Below are 21,214 nucleotides of genomic sequence, written 5' to 3' on the forward strand. Positions count from 1 at the left end.
AGTGAAGAGGACCTGGAGATTATTTGAGTGCTGGCAACTGTGACCAGTGCTTGGGTCTCACTAGGAGCAGATGAAGCCTTGGTTTCTGGACATAGGAAGAGCCAATCACTAACGGCTCTGAAGATCAACATGCTGCTGGCCAAGACTGGGCCAATAAGAGAGATCAGTAATGCCTCTGTGATGACATTTTTAAGAAGAAAATCAAAACAAAGTCACATGGTTTTTCTCCTCGTAGGGAAGAGGAGGAGGTGAGAACATGTGAGGGAAACAACATGGCAACACCAAGGTCAGCGGAGAAGGAGGGGCAGAAGGTGCTCCAGGTGCCAGAGCCAACATTCCTCCACAGGCCATGGTGATGACCATGGTGAAGCAGCTGTGCCATGGCAGCCATGGGGATCCACAGGGTATGCAGAGATCCACCCACAGCCTGTGAATCCATGGGAGATGCAGAGATCCACCCGGAGCTGGTGGGAATCCCCATGGAAGGCACACAGCCCATGGATCTATGGGTGATGCAGAGATTCACCCACAGCCCATGGATCCATGGGAGATGCAGAGATCTACCCACAGCCCGTGGGGATCCACAGAGAATGCAGAGATCCACCCTCAGCTCGTGGCTAAGGTGCCCTCGCCTGAGTGGGTGGATGCCTGGAGGAGGCTGTGATCCAGTGGGACACCTCCTGGTAGAGAGAGGGGGCCCTGCTTCCAGGCTGGAGCAGTCTGTCCTTGGAGAAGTGCACTCTGTGGAAAGATAGATCCATGCTGCAGCAGTTTTGGGAGGACTGTCTGCCCATGGGAGGGACTCCCATTGCAGCTGGTGCAATAGGGCTGCTACTCATGAGAGTAGACCAATGCCAGAGAAGTTCACAGAGAATTGTCTCCCATGGAAGGGGCCCCATGGCCTCACATGGGAAGGACTCCTCTCCAGGAGCAGTAGAAGAAAATCTCAATGATGAACTGACCCAAAAACCCCCATGCCCTATCTCCCTGTGCTGTCAGTGGGAAGGAGGGAGGGTCTGGAGGGAAAAAAAGTGTATAAAGGGATTATTTTGCTTCTCATTATCCGCCTCTGATTCTGGTAGTAATAAAGTCACTTTGAAACTTTAAGTTGAGCCTATTATGCCCTTGAAGTGTTTTCTCCTGGTTTTTATCCCACTCATAAATCCTTTGTTATATTTTTTTTCCCTCTCCACTGCCCAGCTGTAGCACGGGAGGGTGAGTGAGCGACTCTTCTGGGTGCCAAGGGTCAAACTCCAACACTTGCATAGCTTGAGCATGCTTGATACCAGTTCCAACTTGTGAAATATCTGAGAACTGAATATAACAACAGCAGCTGGGCCCTTAAGCCATGCGCTAAAGGAGGTATGAGGTACATATCTGTCCCTATGTGCTGGCCATGTACACCAGGCAACAGAACAGAGGAAAAGGAAGAGATGAAGCTATGAACTGTTCCTAGGCACTGTTGTTTTCTGTCTCCACTACCAGTATATTTTGGATTGGTGGTCCAATCACCATTGGCTGTAGAGGAGCAGGGGATGTCTACATCAGCTCCAAGGGAAAGGACACAAAGTAAAATCCTGAAGTTACTCCCACCCTCTTCTTCCTCTATCTATTTTCCTGAGCAGACTGGAATAGTTCCCACAGGGAGTATGAGGGGCAGGTACTAAGATGCCGTGGAGATCCTGCAGGATGTGCGTCAGCCTCTCCTGTGGAAGGAGGGAAGGCAACATGTCCTCACTAAACTGGTCCAAGGAGATAAAGACAACAAAAGAAATAGAAAAGTGTAAGAAGAAAAAAGCATCCTGGAGCTCAATCATGTGCCCAAACAATGGAGACCTTGGGCATGAAGGTGAGAAGCACAAGAGTGTTGACCCTTTCCTGACAACTTTGCTATAAACAAATCTACAGGCATGAAACAGGTTCACATCACCTGCCCACAGGGGATGCTGCCAGCCCTTGACCTCAACATTGTGCCTGTGCTGATGTCTTTTTGCCCTAAACTTCTTGAACCTCTCATCTTGACACTTATGGAAGTTTGCATAAAAGAAAGCACGTGGAATTCACTAGGAAATGAAAAGGCAGCAGTGCAGGAAAACAGGACACAGCCCCATTATTAGCTGGGATAGTTTGCATTTGACATGAGGTGGTTAGAAAATTATGGCTTCCACTAAGGTGCCTCTGGGCCTGAGGCAGGGCAGGACTGCTATAAAAGGCAGCCCAAGTCTCTGCTCTCTCATCCACTTCTCTCACCTCCTCCTCTTCAGGAATCAGGTGAGTGCAAAGCCTCTTCTCCTCTTCCTGCTGCTTCCAGAGCAGCTCTTGCCTGGCTGGAGGTCACAACTGAGAGGGGCTGTTGTAGTGAAGGGCTGGGAGTTGTTTGTGCTGGGAGAGGGCAGGGGAGAGAAGGTCTTGTGCAGACAGAGAGAGGCTGGGACTTGGCTGAGGTGGCTGCTGGGCTTTGAGCTGGGCACTGCAATGTGGGCCAGGAGGTGCCTTGGCTGCAGAGTGTTTGGTGGTAGCACTGGTTCTCCTTTGCCCTCACATTCTGCTTCTCCCTGCCTTCCATCCTAGGTGTACCTGTGACCCCAAGCCATGTCCTGCTGCCAGCCCTGCAACCCCTGTGGCCAGTCCTGTGGCCCCACCCCACTGGCCAACAGCTGCAATGAGTGCTGTGTCAGGCAGTGCCAGGACTCCCACGTTGTCATTGAGCCGTCACCCGTGGTGGTGACCCTGCCTGGCCCCATCCTCAGCTCCTTCCCACAGAACACTGTGGTGGGATCCTCCACCTCTGCTGCTGTTGGCAGCATCCTCAGCTGTGATGGAGTGCCCATCAACTCTGGCGGCTTTGACCTCTCCTGCATCACCAACCGCTATGGCAGCAGCAGATGCCGTCCCTGCTAAAGCTGCTGGCAGCATCCTTGGGAAAGAACCTCCACGACTTCAGCACCTGGTCCTGGGCAGGATATAGAGCTTTGGGACATTGTAATTTGAATTTCAAGCCATTGTCCCATTCTTCTCCTGTCTCTTTTTTTCTCTTTTCTTTGCTGCCATGTCTCCTTGTGCCAGTCTAGTGGAGACCTGTTGCCCTTCCCTCCCTCTTTTGGGCAAGGGAGACACCTTCACTGCATCTTAGTGGCTGCTCCTGTTGTCCTCTCTGAGTCACTTTGAGTATTTTTTTCTTCTACACTCAATAAAGCTTTTTTGCATCTATGTATGTGCCTCTGAGTCCTCCTTCATTCTGTAACAACTATTTCAGTCTGCTCAGGGAAAACAGCTGGAGAAAGAATATAGTGAGATTCCCTGTAGTAGATTGTCCTTTGTGCCTTTTCCCTTGGAGCTGACTTGGTCATCCATAGCTTCTCAGCAGCCAAAGGCTGGGAGGCTCCCTCTAAAGGGTGGCAGGAATGGGGAAGGGAAAAACAATTCCGGGTACCAGCCCACAACCTCATCTCTTCCTTCTCCACCACTCTCTTACGTGGTTGAGCTCCATGGTATGCAAGCAGAAGCACAGGCAGGTGAGAGGCACTCCCTCAGCACAGGCAGGCAAAGCTGCTCTCCAGACAATGCAGGGCTAAGACAGTTCTCGAGTTGGATTAGTATAAGCCATACTCAGGGTATGCAGTGGTAAATGACTTTTGGTTGAGTTTGTGCAAATGATTTACTGCTTCACTAAAGGTTCACAATTCTTCCTTATAGATGGATGTTATCTGAACATGGTCTTCCCTTTTGACCAAACCAGTGTCCAAAAGTATCAGTTAAAGATGATGGACCCTGGTTTTTGTATGCAGTGTGTAGCTTATATATAGCTTAGGCTTTTGCAAAGTATTAAAACAGACCATGTGGTAATGTTAAATGCCTTTATTTATGTTAAGAACTACATTGGTTCACTGCACTTGTGGAGTATCTTATCTGAATGATAACAGTGAAAAGAACCAGGAGAATAAACACCAAGACAAAAATGAAAGGAGAGATTTTATACTGACCTTCCAGGTTATCAGAAAGTGTCAAACAATAGAACAGAGCTTCTGAAGAAATTAAATATATGAATTTTATCTACAGGATGGCATGAAGACAAGTCAAAAGTTGAGTCAAGCAAAACAATTCCTGGAACATGTACTCCCACAGGAATGTTTGAATATGTATAATCCTCTAGAATATGCATTTAACTGATGTAATGAAAAAGTATGTAAGAAAATAGTTTTAAGCAAAAGGGCTGCTCCTGGCAGTTTGCCAAGCACTGCAGCTCTGGGTACTGTCCCTTTTATCCCTTATTAAACTTTTAAAACTTTTAAAGAGTGAGCCTTGTTTCTCACATCCACTAATAGAACTGCTAAAAGCTTATAAACGTTGTCCAACTTCATAAAGAGTGATTTGGGCTATGGAACATTAGCAAAATCTACAGTTACTTGTACTTGAACTTTGGCAAATGATGGGGGTCGGGGGGGGGACCCCAACAAGGAAGAAGACCTGGTATCAATACCAGTGGAGGCTGAACTCAAAGACAAATATGTTGTGGAGCAGCAACAGAAAGATCTGGTTGAGTTGCAAATAGCCTTGGGGGCTGAAACAATAGCCCACCTCAGGGCAGGTTGAGAATGGAATGCCCAGAAGAAGAAGCTAGCCCAAAACCTGAAAAACCAGTTAAACAAACTTGTCCAAAGCCAAAGAGCATTGGAGTTGCAAATTAACACTGTTGGGGAAGGTGTGAAGAATTAATTAGAGTTTTTCAGCCCTGGGGAAAAGGTGGACCTCCCTAAACGTGATGTCACAGTCCTCACCCCTGCAGCAAAACCAAACCCTCCCTGCACCCTTAACTCCACCCACCTGTAAAAACTGAGGAGGCAGAGAGGGAGGCAGGACTCCCTGAGGCTGGTATAACTTCACTCCACTCACCAGACAAGGGGTTTGAGTCAGCAAAGCCAACCCTCCTTCACGTCCCCAAGCTCTGCCTACTTGTAAAGAAAAAATTCATTTATCAGGAGGCAGAGTACACAGTAATATTATCTCACTGCTACAGAACTGCTTAAGTTACAAGGGAAAATTTGCAATTATCCCAAAGAAAATGGAACAGAGAAGGTTTTTAAAATTTCACTGATGGGGGCTGTCTTTGTTTAAGATAATTTAAAGAGCTGGGCAATCTAAAATTAATCTTCCCTTAATTCAAATCAACCTCTTTCCACCAATAAAGAACAAAATATGAGTAGATATAAGTAAAAAAAATAACAGTTTACTAATGAACAGAACAGGCAAAAAATAACGGTAAATTATTGCTAGATACAAAATTGCTGAACCTCAGAAAACCTATGGGAACAAAGAGAGACATGAAATTCCAGAAATATCCTTCCCAGGTGTCTGCATGGTTTGAGGGACAAGGGGAAGATGGCATCATGCCCTTTCCTTCCAAGATGGCAGGTGACCATGAGGTCCTGGGAAAAAAGGAACAAGATAATGGTAAATCCTACCGGGAAAAGAAGAACCTGTAGAGAAGTTCTAGTGGCTGATGAAGACTTGCCAGCTCGTGTGGGGTCTGCACTGCTGCTGCTTCCTTCTGCCATTCATGGAGCTCCCCTGGTGCTGCTGCTGTGCTCTGCACTGTGCCTGTGGTGGAGGGGAAAGGACAGGTCTGCCCACAGCCACATAGGGTGGTCTGACCCCAGGAACTTGCTCACTTTTTTGCAGCTGACAAAGTTTTTGAAGGTCATTTCAAAAAAGTTTCTAATTGTGAAATGCAGTCTTTACAAGTGGCTACAGTTGTAAATCCAAAGTAACAACCTTCAAAGCCAAGACCCCACTTTCACCAAAGGTGAAGAAAAGGAGAAAAGAAGGTGAAGAAAAAAAATATGCCATGAAAGAGAAAGAGTCTCTCTTCCCATATTCTTTTTTCCTGGAGTGGGACTAATCCATCTTGACCAGCTTTCTGGAGCATGGCTGCCTGCAGTGACAGGCAGCACCTGTGAGATTCACCTCCAGGAAGCTCAAAACTGCTACCTGTACTGTCTCTGAGACAATGGAACAAAAGCAAAAATGAAGAAGCCTTTCCCGAAGTAAAACCAAGAGCCCATCCAGGCAGTAGCCCATGGGGTGTTTGGTTCACAGGAATGGGGAATGCGACTGCGTAGCCTGAATACGGCAGATATTGATTTCAGCTTGTGATTCACCTCAGCCTCGCATGTCTGGAAGGCAGCTGGGCCTTGCCAGGTGATGAAGAAGTGTTTGGGTTGCATATCTCATCTGTCTTTGACCATTTGCGCTGACCACAGACCTGTAGACCATATGATGGAAGGGAGGAGAAAGCAGAGGTGAGGTTGTGGGCGGTGCCCAGAAGTTTGTTTCCCATCTCTGTTGCTGTGACCCGTCAAAGACAGGGTTTTCCTGAAGACCATTCTCTGTGGTGTAGCCAGGGAAGATTTTGACAGTTCCAAAAGAAAAGGCATGAAGTAAAAATTACTACAGGGAGTCCCAACACTTGATTTCTCCAGCTTTTTCCTTGAATTGATTGGAAGAGTTGCCGTGGAAAGAAGGAGGATTTGGAGGCCATGGCTTGGTTGCAAAACAACTTTATTGAGTCAGAAGAATAAAAGGAGGTGCCTCAGAGAGAGCACGTGTAAGACCAATAGGATGAAGTGAGTTCCTGCAGCTTGTCCAACTGCCCACTCTAAAGAAGGAGGAAGACAAAGGGCAACAAGTTCTCCCATGCTGGTCTGGGGAGACACAGATAGCAAAAGAAAGAGATGAAGAGGAGAGAGGAGAAGAAAGGGACTGTGGTTTGAAACTCTAATTACAATGTCCCAAAGCTCTATCTTCTGCCCAGAACCAGATGCTGAGGTTGTGGAGGTTCTTGCCCAAGTGTGCTGCCAGCAGCTTTAGCAGGGACGGCACCTGCTGCCACCATAGCAGTTGGTGATGCAGGAGATGTCAAAGCCCCCAGAGCTGATGGGCACTCCGCCACAGCTGAGGATGTTGCCAACAGCAGCAGAGGTGGAGGATCCCACGGCGGTGTTCTGTGGGAAGGAGCTGAGGATGGGGCCAGGCAGGGTCACCAGCACAGCAGGCGGCTCAATGACAACGTGGGAGCTCTGGCACTGCCTGACACAGCACTCATTGCAGCTGCTGGCCAGCGGGCAGGGGCCACAGGACTGGCCGCAGGGGTTGCAGGGCTGGCAGCAGGACATGGCTTGAGGTCACAGGTGCACCTGGCACAGAGGGCAGAGAGAAGCACAAAGTGAGGACACGTGACAAGTAGCACTGCACCCAAAGACCCTGCAGCCAAGGCACCTCCTGGCCCACATTGCAGTTCCTAGCTCAAAGCCCAGCAGCCACCTCAGCCAAGTCCCAGCCTCTCTCTGTCTGCACAAGACCTTCTCTCTCCTGCCCTCTCCCAGCACAAACAGCTCCCAGCCCTGCACTACGACAGCCCCTCTCAGCTGAGACCTCCAGCCCGGCAAGAGCTGCTCTGGAAGCAGCAGCAGCAGCAGGAGGAGGAGAAGAGGCTTTGCACTCACCTGATTCCTGAAGAGGAGGAGGTGAGAGAAGTGGATGAGAGAGCAGAGACTTGGGCTGCCTTTTATAGCAGTCCTGCCTTGCCTCAGGCTCAGAGGCCTCTTTATGGAAGTGGTTATTTTGTGACCAGCTCATGGCAAATGCTGACCATCCTAGCTAATAATGGGGCTGTGTACTTGTTTCCTGCATTGCTGCCTTTTCATTTCCTGGCTTCTGCCATATGTCTTCCTATATGAAGGTCTCCTTCTGTAATTGCCGTGATGAGATGGTCAGTGATTTCTGGGGCAGAAAATGTCAGCACAGGCTGAACGCTCTGATCAAGGGCTGGTGGCATCCCTTGTGGTCAGGTGATGCTCACTTGGGTCATTTCTGATTAGAGTGTTTATGGCAAATTTGTCAGGAAATGGGCACCCCTGTTGCACTTCTTGCTCACATGCCCAATAACTGCAACATGAGTGGACATGACACAGTTTTTGATGTTCTTTCCGTCTTCCACTCTGGTCCTCCTTACCTCCTGCTCTCTGTGTGTCCACAGGCCAGTGTAGTGGGGATGTGTTGCCCTCTCTCCCTCAGCATGAAAGTCAGATGGACACCCTGCAGGAGCTCCAGTGCGTCTTAGTGGCTGCTCTTGGTTCCTTCTGTGAGCCATCTCCACTTCTTCCTTAGATTCATTAATGTTGTGCATCCAAACCTGGGTCTCCAAGTCATCCTTTGTTCTGTGGCAATACTTCCAGTCTGCTCAGCTGAAAAATGTAGAGGAGCTGGAGATTTGCTATGGAACAAGTTCTATTTCTTCAAGAAGTTTTTGCAGCAGTGGGAGAAGATTTTGGAAAATTCTTTTGACCTTAACACCTGGTGTATGATCCCTGTATTCTTGGCTAATGCTTAGTTTTGTAGCAGGCACTGCTTAGTACAAATACTAGAGATTTATGTGGCCTAATGCTTCCTCATTTACTTTTATCAGTGATTAATATGGATTAGCTAATATCCTAGTTTTGAGTACTAGGTTTGTGTGTCAGAGTGAAGAATGATGGAGTAGTATTTTATGACCTGACCACATATTTGGGATACTCTCAAAAAGAAAAGATTCATCAGAAGATCTGGAACCATATCCAAACAAGTCCATGGACATAATTAAAATACACACATGTATTCAAAAAATGATGAATATGTATCAGCTTTTGGAATATAGCCTGGTCTGTTAGGTCAGTGGGCATGCTTAGAGGAGACAGCCCCAAGCATCCAGCTCTCTAATAGAATAACGTCAGCTTTCTGACACAGGAAATTGGTTGGAGAGTTTATTTCCCTGTTTTTGGTGATAGTGGGCTTTGAGCAACCTGGTCTGGTGGAAGGCATCCCTGCCCATGGCAGCAAGTGGGACAAGATTGTCTAACCTAAACTCTTTGATGACTCTGTGATCTGTGGGCTGTCCTTGACAGGCCCTGTCTTCACCAGGGTCCATCTTCCTTTGTCTTGCAGTCCCCTTTGGGCACGGGTTTGGTCAAAGGCTTCAGCTGGGGCGGCATTGATGGACAGATTATGTCTATCCATACATGGCAGAAATGTGAATTAATAGTGAAGCCCTAAGTCTTCTGCACAAACTCAGCCTAAAATCATTTACCACAGCATATCCTGAGTATGGCTGATTCCAATTCTAACTTCTGAAATATCTCAGCACTGCATCTTAAGACAGAGATGGGCACTGCATGAGCTGAGGGCCCCTGTGGGCTTGAGATGTGTTCCTCATCTGCATGTGGTGCTGTGTGCAGACCATGGGCCTAGGCTGTTGGGGTCTCTCTAGCTGGTCAGAGTGACCCCGAGAAAAGTTCGAAAGTCTCTTTTCCCAGCCCGGCACTTGAAGAAGGAGTCAGGGCTTTTCATTTCTTGATCTCAAGGTTGTTTATTGTATCTTATCTATAAAATTTTTTCCCTGCCCAGCTGAGATCCGTTCAGCTGGACAGTCAGAGGCACTCTGCCTGCCCCTAGGCTGGTGTTATCTTTATATACTAAAAACTACATGTACAATATTTACAATTATTTTCCAATACCTATCATCTATATTAGACAGTGAGCTTCTACTCTAAACCAATCTAAAAGTGCCAACATCACCAGTGAAGATGGAGGTAGAGAAGAAGAAGAAGAAAGGCTAGACATGCCCAAAACCCTCCATCTTCTCCCCAGAAACCCCTATACCAAAAACCCTAAAACCTACATTTACACCCTGTGAGTACTTTATTTTTACACTATTTAAACTGCCGTGGCTTTCATCTCTTCATGTAAAGGTGGTAATTTGTTCCATGGTTCGTAATTGAACCCACTGGTGTTCTGGGCTGTGTGCCAGGGTCTCTGAGCCCCCTGGCGAGGGTCCTGCAAACTCCGGACTCCCAGAGGGATGTCCTGAGTTCCGACACTAGACTGGGTAATGGAGTGTTGGAGAAGGAAGGGGTGAGGTTGTGGGCTGTTTCTACACATTGCTGTTTCCCAGCTGTTGGGAGGAAAAGGTTGAAACTGGAAGACTTGGAGAGCAGGGTGATAGATTTGCACAAAATGACTTTGTAAGTGGGGAGGCTGAGAACATCCACGTGGGAAACTTACTGCTGATTATCCGGTCTCTCTTTCAAGAGATAGTTTAAAAGCTATCAGAACCTTAGGAGACATCTCTCACAGGTAGTCTTGAGCCTCTTGCTGGGAGAGTGAGAGATCAAAAAACTCAAAGGTCATAAAAGCACAGCATTGTGATAAACTGCATGTGAAAGAGGTCCCTTGAGAAACTGGGACAGACAGTGACCCAGCAGCATTGGGCTGACATAATGGTGCCACTGTTCCTCTCTTACATGTCTCTGCAGCCTGGCAGTGCCTTGGGACCCTTGAGTAAATGAGGCAATGAAATAAATCACTCTTTGCATTTCAGCCGTGCTTTGGTGACGTGGACATATCAATTCACACACCAACCCACTCCTGTGACCCTTTGGAGCCTTGCTGTTCATGATGGACATTGACTGTGAAGTACCCAGGTAGGTTTTCCTCAGCTCCAAGACTACAGGGCACAAAGTAAAATTAACTGCAGGACATCCCACATTCTGCTTCTCCACTTTTATCTTGAGCAGATTGGAGGATTTTCAGTGGAAAGAAAGAGAACTTAGAGGACAAGGCTTGGATGTAAAACAACTTTATTGAGTCAAAAGAAGAAAAGTGGGTGGCTCGCAGAGAGCACCAGAAGCAGCCACTAAGGAGCGATGGAGCTTCAGCAGGGTGTCCATCTGCCTATCCTAATGAAGGAGGGAGAACAACACATCTCCACTAGGCTAGCTTGGGAAGATATGGGGAGTAAAAAGAAGAAAGAGAAAATTAAAGAAGGGAACAATGCCCCAGTGCCATGAAGCTGTAAAGAAAATATCCCAAAGCTCTAGGCCGTGGCCAGAGCCAGATTCTGAGATCTGAAAGAATCTTTCTCAGGGATGTTGTCAGGAGCTTTAGCAGGGACGGCACCTGCTGCCACCATAGCAGTTGGTGATGCAGGAGATGTCAAAGCCCCCAGAGCTGATGGGCACTCCGCCACAGCTGAGGATGTTGCCAACAGCAGCAGAGGTGGAGGATCCCACGGCGGTGTTCTGTGGGGAGGAGCTGAGGATGGGCCCAGGCAGGGTCACCAGCACAGCAGGCGGCTCAATGACAACGTGGGAGCTCTGGCACTGCCTGACACAGCACTCATTGCAGCTGCTGGCCAGCGGGCAGGGGCCGCAGGGCTGGCAGCAAGGGTCACAGGGCTTGCAGCAGGACATGGCTCGGGCTCACAGGTGCACCTGGCACAGAGGGCAGAGAGAAGCACAGAGTGAGAACACGAGAGAAGCAGCTCTGCACCCAAACACACTGCAGTCAAGGCACCTCCTGGCCCACATTGCAGTGCCCAGCTCAAAGCCCAGGATTCTCCTCAGCCAAGTCCCAGCCTCTCTCTGTCTGCACAAGACCTTCTCTCCCCTGCCCTCTCCCAGCACAAGCAGGTCCAAGCCCTGGCCCCTTTTAGTCCATCTCATCTATGATCTCCATCCAGGCAAGAGCTGCTCTGGAAGCAGCAGCAGAAGGTGGAGGAGAAGTGGCTTCCCACTCACCTGATTCCTGAGGAGGAGGAGGTGAGAGAAGTGGATGAGAGAGCAGAGACTTGGGCTGTCTTTTATAGCAGTCCTGCATTGCCTCAGGCCCAGAGGCTCCTTAGTGGAAGCCATAATTTTCTGACCAGCTCATGTCAAATGTGCACCATCCCAGCTAATGGTAGGAGTTCTATCCTGATTTCCTGTGCTGCTGCCTTTTCATTTCCTGGCTAATTCTCTAGTCTTTCCTACATGAAAGATCATTTCTCTAAATGTTGGGATGAGAGATTTGTGGATTTCCTGGGCAAAAACAATGCCAAGAGCTTTTAGAATGCTGAGACCATCAGCTGGCAGCATCCTCTTTGGACAAATATGTTCTCCTGTGTCATTCCCGTGGGTTTGGTTTTGTCCAAGTTGTCAGGAAATGGGCGTCAGTCTCGTCCTTCTTGCCCACATGCCCATGGACTGCCATGTGAGGGCTCATGACACATCATTTTCTGTTGCTTTTGCCATCTCTCCATGATGGTCAGTCACTGTTGCACACAGGTCTGCATCTGCTGGGAGGGATGGACCCTGTTGCTTCTTCAACAGTGCTCAGAGACAAATTTCACTGGCCTCATTTGGCTCATCATCTTTCTGTGCACTCTCTGTTGTACCTCTGGGAATAGCAGCAGTTGTCTGGCACCTGATCTTTGTCAAGGATACCTGAGTAATTTTCTGTCAGACTTTTCCCCAGTATCTCATCAGCCGAGATCCCAGAACTGCACATCTTTTCTGTCTGTTCTTGCCTCCTTGCTGACCCTGTGTGAGCATACAGATCTTTGCATTATTCCATGTTGGTGTGTTTGAGCACAGGCACATCATTCTGTGCTTGGGTGACCCTCCTGAGGGTATGCGCAGGTCAGAGCATCAGGACTGTTCCCTGGAGAGTTCATGATCTCAGAGAGAAACATCTTTCCTTTACCATCAGGAATGGCTCTTTGTATGGAATCTCCAGCAGAATGTTCATGGCTTCAAGCAGGCAGAGAACCAGCAGAGAGATCAGCTTCTGCCTCCTGCGTTCTGCATTTCTTGTTTTATGGAGAGGGAGAAAAAGCAAGGCAGCCCGCCTACTTCTGCAGGTTATTATCATTGAGTGGATCCCTTTCAGATGGTAGCCAGGGTGGTACACATGCTCCTCCTTTCCAGGCCAGTGCCGGATGCACTCCTGTATCTCAGCAGGCTGGTGCTGACTGAGCAGGGCACTGACCGCCCAGCAAATGGTTTTTGGACCAATGGAGCCCGTATTCCTGTGTTGCTCTGCTGTGAGATAAAGCCACATAACATAGCGAGTGCTGCTGCCTACCCTTTAAATGATGTTGAGGGTTAGAATCATTCCTTTTGATTCTTCCACAAGGAAGTTTGTCCCATAACTTGCTTGGAAACATTAATGACTGGGTACATAAGAAAAAGAAAAGAATTGTCCACGCTCAGTGGAGGAGGGCATCTGGCTGCACTTCTCTTATCTGTGGGTTTCTCCTGGAGGCCAGAGGTGCCGAGATATTTGGAGTGGGAAAATGGGCTTGGGTGCAGCCCCGAGCTCTCTTTCTCTCTCTGTTTTCAGAAGGGTAGACAATGCAGCACTGTGAGGAGATTTTGTCAGCACTGCGGTGTTCCATCGCCTGCTGCATTTCTTCTGCTGTGAGTGGAGCTCTGCTCCTAGGAGCAGCTGTTGCACTAGGACCTTATTAACCCTCTACCTCACGAAAAGACGTAGTTTTCAGCAGGTGTTCGGGTGCTCGGAAAACTCCACCCTGTCTTTCCTTCCACTGCTTGGAGCCAGGCTGTGATTTTTGGGCCCCTGCTTCCTTTTTGGCACTGCTCTGCTTTTTTCTGCACTGTTGCTCCCTGCCTGTTGAGACATCCTGCTCTTACAGCAACAGATGCAGAGCTTCTCATAAATCACGTCTACCACCCGGAAACTGTTATTCAATCCTGCCATTCCAGCTTGCTGCTCCTGACAGTCCAGCTGGGGTTCTGAGATCAGCTGCCCCTCAAGCATTCTAAAGCAAAACCTTTCTTCGATCCCTTCCCCTCCTGTTCAAACTGCCATTACTGCGTGAACACCAAACTGATGCCACAGCACCCCCTGCTGCCACGGGGGAATCATCGCATGTGCCCTGCCTGGCCGGGAGCCAGCAGCGCCCCTGCTGGCTGTGCCCAGAGTTGCGGTCCCATCAGCCCTGCATGTCTGGGCAGCAACTGGGCCCTGTTGAGTGCTGAGGGACTGTGTGAGGTTTGGATCTCATCTCCCTCTTCCCAGGTGTTCAGGTCACAGGCCCTAGGCCAGGCAATGAAGGAAGGATAGGAAGAGGTGAGTTGTGGTCTGTCCCCAGGCATTGTGGTTTCCCATCCCCACTCCTTTGGAGATAAAGTTTCTATGATGGCCTTTGGCTGCTAGGTAGCCAGGGATGTTCTTCATCAGAGCCACGTGAAAAGGGCTCAAAATAAAATCCGCTGCAGCAAGCCTCAAACACTGCGTTCTCCACCTTTTTCCTGAGCAGACAGGAGGAGTTGCCCCAGAACAAGAGACGACTCAGAGACCAGGGCTTGAATGCAACACAATTTTAATAAGTTGAAAGAAGAAAAGCAGATGGCTTGCAGAGAGCACCAGGAGCAGCCACTAAGATGGAGCTCCCATGTGATGTTCCTTGCACTGCTCGGCAGAGGTAGGAAGAAAGACAGGTCCACACTTGACTGCCATGGGGGATGGGGGACAGAAAAGGAGAGGAGAATAGAACAAGGAAGTGATGGTCCAAAGCTCTAAGCACAACTTTCTGAAGCTCTATGTCCTGCCCAAAACCATTATATGAAGTCCTGGGCATTCTTGCCAGAAGACATTGCCAGGAGCTTTAGCAGGGACGGCACCTGCTGCCACCATAGCAGTTGGTGATGCAGGAGATGTCAAAGCCCCCAGAGCTGATGGGCACTCCGCCACAGCTGAGGATGTTGCCAACAGCAGCAGAGGTGGAGGATCCCACGGCGGTGTTCTGTGGGGAGGAGCTGAGGATGGGCCCAGGCAGGGTCACCAGCACAGCAGGCGGCTCAATGACAACGTGGGAGCTCTGGCACTGCCTGACACAGCACTCATTGCAGCTGCTGGCCAGCGGGCAGGGGCCGCAGGGCTGGCAGCAAGGGTCACAGGGCTTGCAGCAGGACATGGCTCGGGCTCACAGGTGCACCTGGCACAGAGGGCAGAGAGAAGCACAGAGTGAGAACACGAGAGAAGCAGCTCTGCACCCAAACACACTGCAGTCAAGGCACCTCCTGGCCCACATTGCAGTGCCCAGCTCAAAGCCCAGGATTCTCCTCAGCCAAGTCCCAGCCTCTCTCTGTCTGCACAAGACCTTCTCTCCCCTGCCCTCTCCCAGCACAAGCAGGTCCAAGCCCTGGCCCCTTTTTGTCCATCTCAGCTATGATCTCCAGCCAGGCAAGAGCTGCTCTGGAAGCAGCAGCAGAAGGTGGAGGAGAAGTGGCTTCCCACTCACCTGATTCCTGAGGAGGAGGAGGTGAGAGAAGTGGATGAGAGAGCAGAGATTGGGCTGCCTTTTATAGCAGTCCTGCATTGCCTCAGGCCCAGAGGCTCCTTAGTGGAAGCCATAATTTTCTGACCAGCTCATGTCAAATGTGCACCATCCCAGCTAATGTCAGGGGTTCTATCCTGGTTTCCTGTGCGTCTGCCTTTTCATTTCCTGGCTAATTCTCTAGTCTTTCCTACATGAAAGATCATTTCTCTAAATGTTGGGATGAGAGATTTGTGGATTTCCTGGGCAAAAACAATGCCAAGAGCTTTTAGAATGCTGAGACCATCAGCTGGCAGCATCCTCTTTGGACAAATATGTTCTCCTGTGTCATTCCTGTGGGTTTGGTTTTGTCCAAGTTGTCAGGAAATGGGCGTCAGTCTCGTCCTTCTTGCCCACATGCCCATGGACTGCCATGTGAGGGCTCATGACACATCATTTTCTGTTGCTTTTGCCATCTCTCCATGATGGTCAGTCACTGTTGCACACAGGTCTGCATCTGCTGGGAGAGATGGATCCTTTTTCTACTCTCCCAGAGTTCAGAGACAAATTTCACTGGCCTCATTTGGCTCATCATCTTTCTGTGCACTCTCTGGTGGTCCTCTGGGAATAGCAGCAGTTGTCTGGCACCTGATCTTTGTCAAGGATACCTGAGTAATTTTCTGTCAGACTTTTCCCCAGTATCTCATCAGCCGAGATCCCAGAACTGCACATCTTTTCTGTCTGTTCTTGCCTCCTTGCTGACCCTGTGTGGGCATACAGATCTTTGCATTATTCCATGTTGGTGTGTTTGAGCACAGGCACATCATTCTGTGCTTTGGTGACCCTCCTGAGGGTATGTGCAGGTCAGAGCATCAGGACTGTTCCCTGGAGAGTTCATGATCTCAGAGAGAAACATCTTTCCTTTGCCATCAGGAATGGCTCTTTGTATGGAACCTCCAGCAGAATGTTCATGGCTTCAAGCTGGCAGAGAACCAGCAGAGAAATCAGCTTCTGCCTCCTGCGTTCTGCATTTCTTGTTTTATGGAGAGGGAGAAAGAGAAAGACAACCTGCCTACTTCTGCAGGTTATTATCATTGAGTGGATCCCTTTCAGGTGGGACATTGCTGATGGCCAGGATGGTACACATGCTTCTCCTTTCCAGGCCAGTGCCGGATTCACTCCTGTATCTCAGCAGCCTGGTACTGACTGAGCAGGGCACTGACCGCCCAGCAAATGGTTTTTGGACCAATGGAGCCCGTATTCCTGTGTTGCTCTGCTGTGAGATAAAGCCACATAACATAGCGAGTGCTGCTGCCTACCCTTTAAATGATGTTGAGGGTTAGAATCATTCCTTTTGATTCTTCCACAAGGAAGTTTGTCCCATAACTTGCTTGGAAACATTAATGACTGGGTACATAAGAAAAGAAAAGAATTGTCCACGCTCAGTGGAGGAGGGCATCTGGCTGCACTTCTCTTATCTGTGGGTTTCTCCTGGAGGCCAGAGGTGCCGAGATATTTGGAGTGGGAAAATGGGCTTGGGTGCAGCCCCGAGCTCTCTTTCTCTCTCTGTTTTCAGAAGGGTAGACAATGCAGCACTGTGAGGAGATTTGTCAGCACTGCGGTGTTCCATCGCCTGCTGCATTTCTTCTGCTGTGAGTGGAGCTCTGCTCCTAGGAGCAGCTGTTGCACTAGGACCTTATTAACCCTCTACCTCACGAAAAGACGTAGTTTTCAGCAGGTGTTCGGGTGCTCGGAAAACTCCCACCCTGTCTTTCCTTCCACTGCTTGGAGCCAGGCTGTGATTTTTGGGCCCCTGCTTCCTTTTTGGCACTGCTCTGGGTTTTTCTGCACTGTTGCTCCCTGCCTGTTGAGACATCCTGCTCTTACAGCAACAGATGCAGAGCTTCTCATAAATCACGTCTACCACCCGGAAACTGTTATTCAATCCTGCCATTCCAGCTTGCTGCTCCTGACAGTCCAGCTGGGGTTCTGAGATCAGCTGCCCCTCAAGCATTCTAAAGCAAAACCTTTCTTCGATCCCTTCCCCTCCTGTTCAAACTGCCATTACTGCGTGAACCCAAACTGATGCCACAGCGCCCCCTGCTGCCGTGGGGGAATCATCGCCATGTCCCTGCCTGGCCGGGAGCCACCAGCGCCCCTGCTGGCTGTGCCCGGAGGTTGCGGTCCCATCAGCCCTGCATGTCTGGGCAGCAACTGGGCCCTGTTGAGTGCTGAGGGACTGTGTGAGGTTTGGGTCTCATCTCCCTCTTCCCAGGTGTTCTGGTCACAGGCCCTAGGCCAGGCAATGAAGGAAGGATAGGAAGAGGTGAGTTTGTGGGCTGTCCCCAGGCGTTGTGGTTTCCCATCCCCACTCCTTTAGAGATAAAATCTCCATGATGGCCTTTGGCTGCCAGGTAGCAGGGATGTTCTTCATCAGAGCCAGGTGCAAATGGCACAAAATAAAATCCGCTGCAGCAAGCCTCAAACACTGCGCTCTCCACCTTTTTCCTGAGCAGACAGGAGGAGTTGCCCCAGAACAAGAGACGACTCAGAGACCAGGGCTTGAATGCAACACAATTTTAATAAGCTGAGAGAAGAAAAGCAGATGGCTCGCAGAGAGCACCAGGAGCAGCCACTAAGATGGAGATCCCATGTGATGTTCCTTGCACTGCTCGAAGAGGTAGGAAAAAAGGCAGGTCCACATTGACTGCCATGGGGGATGAGGGACAGAAAAGGAGAGGAGAATAGAACAAGGAAGTGATGGTCCAAAGCTCTAAGCACAACTTTCTGAAGCTCTATGTCCTGCCCAAAACCATTATATGAAGTCCTGGGCATTCTTGCCAGAAGACATTGCCAGGAGCTTTAGCAGGGACGGCACCTGCTGCCACCATAGCAGTTGGTGATGCAGGAGATGTCAAAGCCCCCAGAGCTGATGGGCACTCCGCCACAGCTGAGGATGTTGCCAACAGCAGCAGAGGTGGAGGATCCCACGGCGGTGTTCTGTGGGGAGGAGCTGAGGATGGGGCCAGGCAGGGTTACCAGCACAGCAGGCGGCTCAATGACAACGTGGGAGCTCTGGCACTGCCTGACACAGCACTCATTGCAGCTGCTGGCCAGCGGGCAGGGGCCGCAGGGCTGGCAGCAAGGGTCACAGGGCTTGCAGCAGGACATGGCTCGGGCTCACAGGCGCACCTGGCACAGAGGGCAGAGAGAAGCACAAAGTGAGGACACAAGAAAAGCAGCTCTGCACCCAAACACTCTGCAGTCAAGACACCTCCTGGCCCACATTGCAGGGCCCAGCTCAAAGCCCAGTAGCCTCCTCAGCCAAGTCCAAGCCTCTCTCTGTCTGCACAAGACCTTCTCTCCCCTGCCCTCTCCCAGCACAAGCAGGTCCAAGCCCTGGCCCCTTTTAGTCCATCTCAGCTATGATCTCCAGCCAGGCAAGAGCTGCTCTGGAAGCAGCAGCAGAAGGTGAAGGAGAAGAGGCTTCCCACTCACCTGATTCCTGAGGAGGAGGAGGTGAGAGAAGTGGATGAGAGAGCAGAGACTTGGGCTGTCTTTTATAGCAGTCCTGCATTGCCTCAGGCCCAGTGGCTCCTTAGTGGAAGCCATAATTTTCTGACCAGCTCATGTCAAATATGAACCATCCCAGCTAATGTCAGGGGTTCTATCCTGGTTTCCTGTACGTCTGCCTTTTCATTTCCTGGCTAATTCTCTAGTCTTTCCTACATGAAAGATCATTTCTCTAAATGTTGGGATGAGAGATTTGTGGATTTCCTGGGCAAAAACAATGCCAAGAGCTTTTAGAATGCTGAGACCATCAGCTGGCAGCATCCTCTTTGGACAAATATGTTCTCCTGTGTCATTCCTGTGGGTTTGGTTTTGTCCAAGTTGTCAGGAAATGGGCGTCAGTCTCGTCCTTCTTGCCCACATGCCCATGGACTGCCATGTGAGGGCTCATGACACATCATTTTCTGTTGCTTTTGCCATCTCTCCATGATGGTCAGTCACTGTTGCACACAGGTCTGCATCTGCTGGGAGAGATGGATCCTTTTTCTACTCTCCCAGAGTTCAGAGACAAATTTCACTGGCCTCATTTGGCTCATCATCTTTCTGTGCACTCTCTGGTGGTCCTCTGGGAATAGCAGCAGTTGTCTGGCACCTGATCTTTGTCAAGGATACCTGAGTAATTTTCTGTCAGACTTTTCTGCAGTATCTCATCAGCAGAGATCCCAGAACTGTACATCTTTTCTGTCTGTTCTTGCCTCCTTGCTGACCCTGTGTGAGCATACAGATCTTTGCATTATTCCATGCTGGTGTGTTTGAGCACAGGCGCATCATTCTGTGCTTGGGTGACCCTCCTGAGGGTATGCGCAGGTCAGAGCATCAGGACTGTTCCCTGGAGAGTTCATGATCTCAGAGAGAAACATCTTTCCTTTGCCATCAGGAATGGCTCTTTGTATGGAACCTCCAGCAGAATGTTCATGGCTTCAAGCTGGAAGAGAACCAGCAGAGAAATCAGCTTCTGCCTCCTGTGTTCTGCATTTCTTGTTTTATGGAGAGGGCGAAAGCGCAAGGCAGCCTGCCTACTTCTGCAGGTTATTATCATTGATTGGATCCCTTTCAGGTGGGACATTGCTGGTAGCCAGAGTGGTACACATGCTTCTCCTTTCCAGGCCAGTGCCGGATGCACTCCTGTATCTCAGCAGGCTGGTGCTGACTGAGCAGGGCTCTGACCACCAGGCAAATGGTTCTTGGACCAAAGGAACCCATATTGAGGTGTTGCTCTGCTGTGAGATCTAGGACAATTGGTTCTACCCACATATCAGAGCTGAGTGCTGCTCCCTACACTTTATACGAACTTGACGGTTAGAATCTTTTGCTTTTGATTCTTCTTCCTCCAAGAAATTTTTCCCATATCTTGGTAGGACATAATAATGAATGTGGACTTAAGAAATAGAAAAGAAGTTTCCAAGCTCAGTGGAGGAGGGCATCTGGCTGCACTTCTCTTGTCTGTGGGTTTCTCCTTGAGGCCAGAGATTATAAGATATTTGTAGTGGGAAAATAGGCTTGGGTACAGACCCTGGCTCTCTTTATTTCTCTACCATCAAATGGGAGAGAGTCTACAGCGCTGGGGGGAGAATTAGGCACCACAGTGGGGCTCTTTCTCTTGCTGCCTTTCTTCTACTGTGAGTGGAGCTCTGCTCGTAACGGCAGTCCTTGCACTGAGACCTCGTTAACCCTCTACCTCACAAAAAGTGAGACTTTTCACCATATGTTCAGGTGCTCAAAATCCCCCCCTGCCTTTCCTTGCTCCTCTTTTAGCCTGGCTGCTGCAGTTGGCCACCTGCTGCTTCTTTGGCACTGCTCTGGGTTTTGCTGCACTGTAGCCCTGCAGTCCCTGCCAGCTGAGGCATCCAGCAGGACCAGGCACATCTGCCGAGCCTCTGAAAGATCTTGTTCACCAGCCCGAGATTTTTAATTGTTCCTGCCGTTCCAGCTTGCTGCTACCGAGGGTCCAGCTGGAGCTTTTGGATCAGCTGCTCCTCGGAATTTGTATATGCAAAGCCTTTCTTCCATTCCTTATAGTCTCAGTCAAGCCGCCATTACCCATGACCCCTGATCTCGCGCCACAGCGCCCCCTGCTGCCATGGGGGAATCATTGCCCATGCCCTGCCCGGCCGGGAGCCACCAGCGCCCCTGCTGGCTGTGCCCGGAGGTGCGGTCCCATCAGCCCTGCATGTCTGGGCAGCAACTGGGCCCTGCTGAGTGCTGAGGGACTGTGTGAGGTTTGGGTCTCATCTCCCTCTTCCCAGGTGTTCTGGTCACAGGCCCTAGGCCAGGCAATGAAGGAAGGATAGGAAGAGGTGAGTTTTGTGGGCTGTCCCCAGGCGTTGTGGTTTCCCATCCCCACTCCTTTAGAGATAAAATCTCCATGATGGCCTTTGGCTGCCAGGTAGCAGGGATGTTCTTCATCAGAGCCAGGTGCAAATGGCACAAAATAAAATCCGCTGCAGCAAGCCTCAAACACTGCGCTCTCCACCTTTTTCCTGAGCAGACAGGAGGAGTTGCCCCAGAACAAGA

At 49.8% G+C, this 21,214-nt stretch overlaps 1 protein-coding gene and 4 pseudogenes across 5 annotated transcripts in view; 1 reads left to right on the forward strand and 4 right to left on the reverse strand.

Annotated features, from left to right (window-relative positions):
- The first annotated feature begins 2,142 nt into the window (after positions 1-2,142).
- Positions 2,143-3,210, forward strand: LOC103824568 (feather keratin Cos1-1/Cos1-3/Cos2-1-like; annotated as a pseudogene).
- A 3,585-nt stretch (positions 3,211-6,795) lies between these two features.
- On the reverse strand, positions 6,796-7,635 carry LOC103824569 (feather keratin Cos2-2-like; annotated as a pseudogene).
- Positions 7,636-10,653: 3,018 nt separating this feature from the next.
- LOC103824570 (feather keratin Cos2-2-like) overlaps positions 10,654-21,214 on the reverse strand; it is a 45,458-nt gene continuing 34,897 nt past the window's right edge. For 4 of the 5 annotated variants that reach the window (XM_050985649.1, XM_050985650.1, XM_050985648.1 and 1 more), the window contains exon 2: positions 10,654-11,303. In XM_050985649.1, the coding sequence (XP_050841606.1) occupies positions 10,974-11,282 (309 nt within the window). In that variant the 5' untranslated portion in view covers positions 11,283-11,303 and the 3' untranslated portion in view covers positions 10,654-10,973. Of the gene's footprint in view, positions 11,304-11,609; positions 11,671-21,214 lie in introns of those variants that run through there. The other variant, XM_050985646.1, reaches the window with a different exon arrangement.
- On the reverse strand, positions 14,178-16,102 carry LOC127060842 (feather keratin Cos2-2-like; annotated as a pseudogene).
- LOC127060843 (feather keratin Cos2-2-like) lies at positions 17,693-19,616 on the reverse strand (annotated as a pseudogene).

Source organism: Serinus canaria, chromosome 27 (genome assembly GCF_022539315.1).
Source record: "Serinus canaria isolate serCan28SL12 chromosome 27, serCan2020, whole genome shotgun sequence".
In the NCBI taxonomy this organism is placed as follows: Eukaryota; Metazoa; Chordata; class Aves; order Passeriformes; family Fringillidae; genus Serinus; species Serinus canaria.